Here is a 9,677-nt window from a genome sequence, read left to right as displayed (position 1 = left end):
ATAAATAAAATAAAATAAAAATAAAAAGCCCCTGGCTCACTTAAGATAACAATTCTGGAGCATTTATTCCCACGCTGCCAGCCACAACTTTCTGCACCAATTTCTTCCACTCCAAAATGACAGCCCAGACACAAGTGGCTTTTTAGGATTTTTAAAATTGATTTTATTGATCTCTACATTTTTCTCTTCTCCCCTCCCCTCCCCTTCAATTCTCTCCCATGATCCCCATGCTCCCAATTTACTCAGGAGATCTTGTGTTTTGCTACTTCCCATGTAGATTAGATCCATGTATGTCTCTCTTAGGGTCCTCATTGCTGTCTAGGTTTTCTGGGATTGTGAATTCTAGGCTGGTTTTCTTTGCTTTATGTCTAAAATCCACTATTGAGTGAGCACATATGATATTTGTCTTTCTGGGTCTGGGTTACCTCACTCTATATGATGTTTTCTAGATCTATCCATTTGCCAGGCAGAACTTCTATCAGCAAGAAAACAAATAACAACTAATGATGAAGATGGGGGGAAAGGGGAACCTTTCCCCTAGTTATCCCTACTAGTGGTAGGCATGCTAATGGTGTCAGACACTACTGCTAAAACCAGCATGGTGCCTCCTTTTTTAAACCTCAAAGTGCAACTATAACACTGAGGTATCCATCTATAAAAATCCAAGTCAACATATCATGAGGATTCTTGCATGTTTATGTTTATTGTTGTACTAATAACATTATTCATAAAATGGAAGAGCCCAGATATCCATTGGCAGATAAAGATATAGATAATAAGGTTTATATTTACAATGTGCCTATAAAGAAAAGTGAACTTCTGTTTGTCATCAAGAAAACTTCTTTTTGCAACAGACAGAGACCATAACAGAAAATAATAATCAATTAAAATGTAGAGTTGCACAGCCAAGTCCCCAGTGGATCTATCTACCTGATGCTCCAATACCTAATACTCAAGGAACACTGCAGAAAGATTGTAAGAGCCTGAGGATCAGGGAGTTTGCAATGAGATTGTGTCTCTTAGTAATGCAAGTATCCATACCCATAAAGTTTCATTCAATATGACTTCCCAAATATGAACTGAACAAGGATGACACCAAAGGACATGCCTAAGCAGATGGGGAAAAGCCCAAAGGGTGCACAGCCCTACACAAAGAACTACAGGCAACTAAGGAAGCTGGGAATGGGAGAGATGGTCTTCTCCAGGGAAGACCACATCAATTGGTTGTCTAGCATCAAATGATTATACCTGAAAACATACATACAAATAACATTATATGGACCCAAGAGGTTATAGTTAAAAATATATATGTATATTCAAATAAATAAATGCAAACAGTAGCAGTAAAAATGGAGGCCATGAATTTGAAGGAGAATAAGGTAGATTATATGGGAAGGTTCAGAGAGAGAAAAAGGACAGGAGAAAAGTTGTAGCTAAATAAAATCTCAAAAATAAACAGTAACAAGAAAAAGAAAAGTAAAAGCAAATGCAAAAAAATGACCCGAACTGAAAATCATTCTGTTAAGCAAAGTAAGCTATACTCAGAAAGAGAAATACTGCATGGTTACTTTCATATACAAAACCTATATTTAAAATGATGTTTACCTGTGTGTCTTTGTGTATATGGTGTGTGTGTGTGTGTGTGTGTGTGTGTGTGTGTGTGTTTGTGTGGTGTTTGGGGGTTCATGAAGTTGGAAGAGGGATCATGAGAAGGGAGAAAAGATCTTAAGGGGAGGTATTAGGGACTAGAGTGGGAACTAGAATTCAAGTAATAAAAAAGTATAAGACTACCTAGGAGAGAAAGGGAACTATCCTGGGGGAAGGCTCAGGGTATAAGGGGAGGACATGGAGGAGGGGAACAAATTATAACAAGTTGTAATGACAAGTACGTGTAAGGATGCTATAATGAAACCCATTCCCTCAGTATTAACCTAAAAATCAGTTTTAAAAAGAAACACATCAAATCCATGTGTGTCCCCTTGTTTGCATACCTACACAATACGCATTTATATAAATGTGTAATTTTTGATATTTTACAGTCATAAATTCTTTTTTCTTTTTACCTTGACCTTGCCTTTCATTTTTAAATTACTTTTATTCATTTGTATGTGTCTAAATCTATGTGAGCATATGCCACATGAGAGCAGGTGCCCAGCATGCAGGAAGAGGGCATTGGATATTTTGTTTCTGGAGTGGGTACTGGGAACTGAACTAGGATTCTTTGTAACAGTAACAAGTGCTCTTAATCACTCAGCCATCTCTCCAGCCTCTGGTTTTTAAAAAATAATACTAGGTATAAAAACTCAAGGCCTACATGCCTGCCAGACAAGTGCTCTACTATGGTGCTAAACCTAAAATGTTCTTAAATTATTTTTATGATAATGACTTTGTATCCATTTGACTTCAATTATTAACTGCAGCTTCCCCTCACTATTTAGTCCCTAGTTGTTTATGACTATGCAATTTCTCGTGCTCTTTCTGTTGCTCTAAATTAATGTTCTCCTGCTTGCTACCTTTGACATTGTTTCCCCCTCTGATGTAATACAAGTTAGAGTCATTCCGGAAAAAGAAACTTCACTTGAGGAATTGCCTACATCAGATTGGTCTGTAGATAAGTCTGTGAGGGCATTTTCTTGATTAATGGTTGTTGCGGGATGGACCAGCCCGCTATGGGTGATTCTTGGGCAGGTGGTGCTTGATTGTCTAAGAAAGGCAGCTAAGTAAGCCATGAGTAGGAAACCAGTAAGCAACAGTCTTCCATGATCTCTGCTTCAGTTCCTGCCTTCAGGTTCCTGCCTGAAGTATAAGCCATAAGCCAAAGAAACCCTTTACCCTTCAAATTGGTTTTGCTCAGTGTTTTATCAGTGCAAACTAGGTTGGATACTAAAGTGGTCATGTTGCAAACTTGTTAAGTAAGAGGTGCTATGAAGGGTGTGATAGCAGAAAACATGGGAGAAAGAAATCATGTCTTTCCACTTTAAGGTGACTCTCAAAAATGTTTGCATGTAATTTATTTACGGAGGATGAGTGGTTACCTACACAAGCATCCCTTTACTGCCTCCCTTGTGTTTTAAATATGTAGCAAATAGATAGGTTTGGTAGAGAGATACTTGGAGATTTGAGAAATGAATTGAAGTTGATTTTTTTTATGAACAAAAAATGAGGCTTAAGCAGTTACTCATCCCTCAGATGAAAAACAATCTCCTAGAAAATCAACATGGGTATCTGACACCATAATGGACTTGTAGCCACCCAGAAATAGAGCTCTGATTTGTTATGTATCAAATGTCTCTTGAGATTACATGCACAGTTTTGAAATTTATGAGGATAATACAGCAAAATGGAGCATCTGTCATATTGTTGTAAACTATTGGCTTGTGGTAGCTCATATTTCAACACAGGATTACAGCACATTTCTTTCGATGATGTCACATCTTTAGGAAACTGGTTATCATTGATCGCTGTAATGAAAATCACTAAAGAACAGGAAATGAGGTGGCAGTGGCTGGTCTCATTCTCAGGTCTGGAAGCCACAGTCACTCAGGCGTCTAGAAATTTGAAGACCGTGGTTATTCAAAAGTTAAACAAAGTAATTTTCTCTTAATTTATTGGTGTTTTTAAAAGGCTACTGCATTCTTAAGCCATGAATTATTAAGATTTTGTTTTTGGCATAGCTAAATCTTAAAATGGCTTAGAATTGGCATGGGGCTGTCAAATGCAGTAAAAACCAAAGTGTTACTGGTGATCTGAGAATCTGTGAACCAAGGAAGTTTACTTTCTGATGTTGGCGAGCCTTTAAGTCTGTTGATTTTCCTCTGTAAACAATAAAGGAAGGCCAAGGGACACACTAAGAAACTGATTTGTTTTGTCTACACATGGGCACATATGTGATGACTGAGCTTGCAGCTGAATCCCCCAGTTTCTTAGTCCCCCAGTCCCAACAGTGAACTCAAGTATAGTTTTAATTAGAAAGTTGAGTAGCAGATGAATCTACCCAGCATTAATTACCACTTGTAGCATGATATTTATGAGGCCACACTTTGGTAGACACAGAATAAAAACTCCTTTAAGGAACTTTCTAGCCACTGAGTTCCGAGAAGCCCGGTGTCAGGAGTGCAGAGCCAGTTCATTCTGCTTGGTGGATCCACGACAGTGTGTAATATGATTCTTGAGTCAGTGCCACAGTGTGACATTTATTTTTAGCCACATCTTCCCCAAAGGATTGCTAAAATGATCCTGAATCTGATGTGGGAGTCCCCTCTGTGTGCTGTGATTACCATTAATGAATAAAGGAACTGTCTGGGCCTGTGGATAGGTAGGCAAGGGAGGACTGAACTGAATGCTGGGAGAAAGGTGAGTCAGAGACCCCATGATCTGCCACTGGAGATAGATGTGCTGAAACTTTGTTGGTAGGCCACGACCTCATGGTGATTCACAGATTAATAGAGATGGGTTAAATTAAGATGTGGGAGTTGGCCAATGTGACGCCAGAGCTAATGGGCCAAGCAGTGTTTTAATTAATACAGTTCCTGTGTGATTATTTTGGTTCTGGGCAGCCAGGATGAACAAGCGGCTCCTTGAAACATGAATCTTTGGCAATATGTAGCCAGTCATAAACTACCTCTCCATTTACTTCCAATGAAAATGAGTTCGTTCTTCAATGTGTAGCTCAATGTCTTGCACCTTCCCAATTCTTCTCTCATATTTTGTATTCAACTCTTCAGGCTTGTGTTTGTGAATCCATTTATATCACTATCATGGTCAATTGTTCTAATGAGCCCGGCAATCTTAGGAATGGCCCCAAACCTTCTGCTTTTGTGGAAAATACGTAGTAACGGATTTTGATTCTTGTCCACTGTAGCATGTGATAATCTTATGAGATTCACAGGAAAGAATAGCCCATAACCCAATGGTGTCAATAGATGAGGCCATACCTGGCTTGACCTTCCTCAAATTGGAGAGAAACCAGTATTGGGGTATCTGTGTTAGGTACTGGCAGAACACTGTGTGCTCCAACATATCAGTCAGTCAGCTAAGGTCTATTGTAGTGGGTTACTCTTACATCCTGTATTGAAGTTAGAAGGCTAGGGGTGGCCTGACCTTGTCGATTCACCCCACTGAAAACCTACTGTAGCTGTCTGTGACACTAAGAATATAATATGAAGAGAGATGGGCAGACACTCACACACAGAGCTTAACAGCAGAAAAGATGAAAGAGGACAGTACCCATCAGAAATGGGTAATTGTATGTGTCAACAGAAAAGGGAGCAGAAATTATTTTTCTATGTAGTCCAGGTGTAACTTCAGCTTTGTGGGCCACAGAATCTCAGATCTAATGTTCACACAGTCCCTGGTACAAAGGAAGCCACACACCACCTTTAAGTGAGTCAGTTTGGCTGTGCTTCAATTGAATTTTATTTAAAAAAAAAACCCTGAAGTTATAGAGCTTGAATCTTGATGTATGGGTTGCTGGCTTTCAGTGTTAAAGTATTAAACTCTCTTTGGGGGATGCCTCTTTGAGAAAAAAGATTTGAGAACGTCATTGAAAGACAACTCATTGCCTTTCTGGGATCACACTGCCGTTCTTACTGGTCTTCATTGTGACTGTAATCAGCATCAAGCTTGGTCCTATTTTTGGCCCCCATGTTAGCTGGTCTCACGTCCATCTCTACCTGTAATGCCCCCTTACAGTTATGGGCTTCCCTCTTCATGTCGTTCTCAAGTTATATCTTACCAAGAAAAATGTCATCTTGCATGGCATTCCTATCAACCACATCCAAACTACTGTCCCCAACTCAAATTTCTCTTGATCCCATTGGCCAGCCATGGTCTTAATTGTGACATTATTACTGTGTAAGCATTTTTTTCTTTATGCTTTGGTTTTATCTTCCCTAAGTTTTATGACAGTAGCCATTAGGCCTCGTGTCTAAGTCTCCAAGCTATGCTCAGAAAGTAAAAGTCTCTAGTGTCTGGTAGATCTTCCATAAATAGCTTTTGGATGGATGAGAGTGAATGTCATTTCTAAAGCAGCAGCCAGCGTTCAGTTAATAACAGCATTTTGTTACTATGGTAGTTGGAACTAAAATCTGAACTTCCCAAGGAAGTTAAAAATCCATATGTTCATGTTAAATTTCTAAGTTAAAAAGTTTAATCCAAAAATAAAAAAGAACTTTTTTTTTTTTTGTCGTATTTTTCAAGCTACTTACCTGGGACATGAGCTGTATACTTTCAGACATACACAATTGGATTTCTTCTGTGCTTCACTATGAAAAGTGATTTTATTGTTTTAATATTTCTTTGTACATACAATATGTTTTATTCCTAATGGTTGCCCTTTCTCAACTCCTCCCAGATCTTCCCCTCATTCCCTATCCATTCAACTTCATAGTCTTTCATTTCCCCAAAGAAAACCAAATCAACAAAACAATAAAACCAAAGGTCACAGTAAGGAAATTGTGCATGAGTGTGTGCACAGACACAAAATGCATGCCTGTCTGCAAGCACAGCACAGTACGGCAAAACCTGCAGTGGAGTCTGGTTCGTGTTTCCTAACTACCTTTGGACCTGTGGCCTGCTCAGGTGCGTTGTTGATATTCCAGTGACATTCAGTTGATGAAATCTGAGTCCCTTACCCAGCAGGTAACAATTGCAAATAGCTTTTTGACTAGAGAACTTTGTTTGTGTCCACTTCCCCTTCTCCACGTTGGGACCCTGTCTGGCTTGAACCTTGCGTGTGCTGCCACAGTCTCTGTGAGTGTGCATGTGCTTCAGCTCTGGTGTTTCTGGAAAACATTGCCTCCTGGGAGTCATCCACCACCTCTGGCTCTTACGATCCTTCTGTCTCCTTGCTCCTATAGATCCCTGAATGTTAAGCGGAGGGGTTTGATAAAGACATCCCATTTGGAGCTGAGCGTTTCAAAGTCTCTCGCTCTCTGCACACTGCCCAGTTGTGGTCACTGTGCTAATTACTATCTGCTACAAGGAAAAGCTTATCCAATGAGGGTGCAGGGATGCACTGATCTGTAAGTATAGCACTAGGCACTAGGAGTCATGTTAGCGCTTTGTTCCTTTAGCAGAGTAATAGTGAGTCAAAATGAAATTTAGATGACATAAGGCTGACACCTAATTAGTGACACCACACTTCTTACCTTCAGACATATGCCTTTACACTTAAAAGAACTATTTAGATTAAAACTATTTTTTTTGCTCTATGAGTAATATGTTTCATAAAGGTAAAATCTTCCCATACCTGGTGAATGAACTCATGGCAGCCCATGGGATTTCTATTTACCTGCAATGCCCACTGTCTTCACTACAGCAGGGTGGAATTCCTGTCTATGAATTCCTGAGCTGTGTGGCATAATTCTAAAGTCCTATGAAAGTCAGAAAAGACTCTGTTTTATTGCTTCAGTAATGTACCTCTGAGCACTGTGCCTATTTTGGCAGCTATTCAATAAATATGTATTGTTTTAATAGAATCTATATTGACAATGATATGGGGGAAAATGTGAGTAAACTAAAAAAATTATTTTGTGCAATTTCATATTATTGGAGAAACAATTTTACTCAAGCCAGAAATGTTGAAAATCTAGTATTTTAATGCAAATTCAATATATATTATAATAGTTGAATCCGTAATGAATGAAAACATATAATGACCCGAGGCTCCCAATGCTGAATGTGCTATAAAGTGCTAATCACAGACAGTATTTATTGTGATGTTTACTGCATACCAAGATTTTATACTTATTATTAATGTGCATGTTAAAAAGAAAGTGATGTTTTATCTACCATTTTTGGCAATAATTTATATTCCTGTTGAGAGTCACATGGGCACTAACGGGGCCTATCAGGGCTAGTCTCCAGGTCAGGCTCACTTCAACTCTTTCAAGCATGGCTGCTATTTCAGAGGAACTAAACAATGAAAGCCCAGCTCTGAGAGTGTTGGTAGTAAGATAACCTCTTTCACCTCCTATTTCCTGGGGAAAAAAAAAAGTGCTGATGTCGGTTAAGAGCAATTATCAAAGGCCTACCTATCTGTTAAACAGTTATCAGAGGTCACCAGATAAATAAAAACAGTCTGTTTTTCTCCTTGGCACCATTCTGTCTTTAACATTTGCTTAATTCTCTTGTGTCATTTACATATCAATGTTTCCAGGGTTATGGTAGTAGATCTGACATCATCTGGAGTATAAATCTCCCTTCCGTGCTGCTCTGTCTCTGTGATGGATGCCTATATTTTGACACAGTTGATAATATTGAGAAACTGGGGTTTCTTTTTCTCTATCAGTGATTTTATCTGCCAGTTTTTAAAATGATGAAACAGGAAGATGAGAGTTAAATTGTTTTCATCAAAGCACAGCTTTGGAAGTGAATAAATATAAGCCAGCCAGCATTACGGTCTCTTGAGCACTTTATTTGTTAGAAAGACAAATCCATAGCACATAATGGCACCTTCTTACTTCCAACATCCGGGACTACAAACGATTAGCTCATAAAATGGTCTCAGCTTTTTAATGTGTTGCTTTAGATATTATTGAAACCTTATAAAAACAAGACTCGCTACAAACAGGGTCGGTGTTCAATGTATATTAAATGAGGTCAGATAATTAAATTCAAAATAATTTATAAATATTCAGATAAGAAAATTGAAATTACAAAAGCATATTTTGGTCAACATTGAACTGAATTACAACTGTGTGTGGTTAATGCTATAGCTACATAGCTAAATTTTTGTTAAAATACAGTTTTAGTTATCAAATAGTCTACCTCATTCTCCTGTACAACCATCTACTTCATTGGTAACATTCAGCACACATTTCACCCAGAAGCCACCCATTTTATTCTAGTCCAGCTGTACCGCACACTCTTCTGTCTCAACAGATGCAGCCCACAAAGTGCCATCCTCCCCTGGCTACAAAATAAAATAAAATATTTAAAGGTAAAAACTCAGAGAACTTCGGAAATGGCAACCCATTCTCTCTGTGTTCATGAAAATAGGCAATCCAATTGGAAAGTTTTTGAACCAATGTAAACTCTAGAAAACTCATGTGGAAGTATGGGAATAAGGACTCTGCACTAATATAGTGCATAACAATACAGTGTCAGACTCGCCATTTACAGTAAATGCCTTGATTGGACTTTCCCGTGGATTGTCAGTATGCGGCTGAAGGTCAAGTTTACTCAAGTCTGTGGGAAATCCTTCATGGTTTCTTCCTCTCATTTTCAAACAGGAAGAGAAGGGTTTTCAGGCCTCTTGGGAAAAACCAAAAAAGTAAAACACTCACACCCACAAACAACTTGAAAACAAAATGGCAGACCCAGTAATCCTTGACTCCATGTCCAGATGAAGCTGGGGCACTATTACTTTTACAGTATTTGTATTCTGCCCAAGGTATCACATCATGAGATTCCTCAAAGAACTGAGAAGTCTGAGAGCTACAAAAGAGAAAGCAGTTAAGGCAGCAGTTGATGTCTACATTTGGATTCCTTTTTCAAGTTACATGTCCAAGTCTCCATCGTAGGCCAAGGTCAGTGGCTTCTGATGGCGAGGTGTGCTTTGATGTGGTTTTGGCTTCTTGCTGCAAAGGGAAAAGAGTTCTTCAGATAAACGTTATAGAGCTATTCTTTGGCTGCCAAAGACAATCTTGAAGGCTGGAAATTCAAGTGGGAAAATT

General features: G+C 38.8%; 1 protein-coding gene across 2 annotated transcripts in view; it reads right to left on the bottom strand.

The window, feature by feature from the left end:
• Positions 1 to 8,404: 8,404 nt before the first annotated feature.
• The window catches only part of Thsd7b (thrombospondin type 1 domain containing 7B), an 877,985-nt gene continuing 876,712 nt past the window's right edge, over positions 8,405 to 9,677 (bottom strand). For both annotated transcript variants that reach the window (XM_026779900.1, XM_005348232.3), the window contains one exon: positions 8,405 to 9,581. In XM_026779900.1, the coding sequence (XP_026635701.1) occupies positions 9,500 to 9,581 (82 nt within the window). In that variant the 3' untranslated portion in view covers positions 8,405 to 9,499. The remainder of the gene's footprint in view (positions 9,582 to 9,677) is intronic.

The sequence above is a fragment of the Microtus ochrogaster genome, chromosome 6 (assembly GCF_000317375.1).
Source record: "Microtus ochrogaster isolate Prairie Vole_2 chromosome 6, MicOch1.0, whole genome shotgun sequence".
Taxonomy (NCBI): Eukaryota; Metazoa; Chordata; class Mammalia; order Rodentia; family Cricetidae; genus Microtus; species Microtus ochrogaster.
The sequence above is the reverse complement of the archived record's forward strand: the minus strand, read 5'-3'. Positions and strand labels throughout refer to the sequence as shown.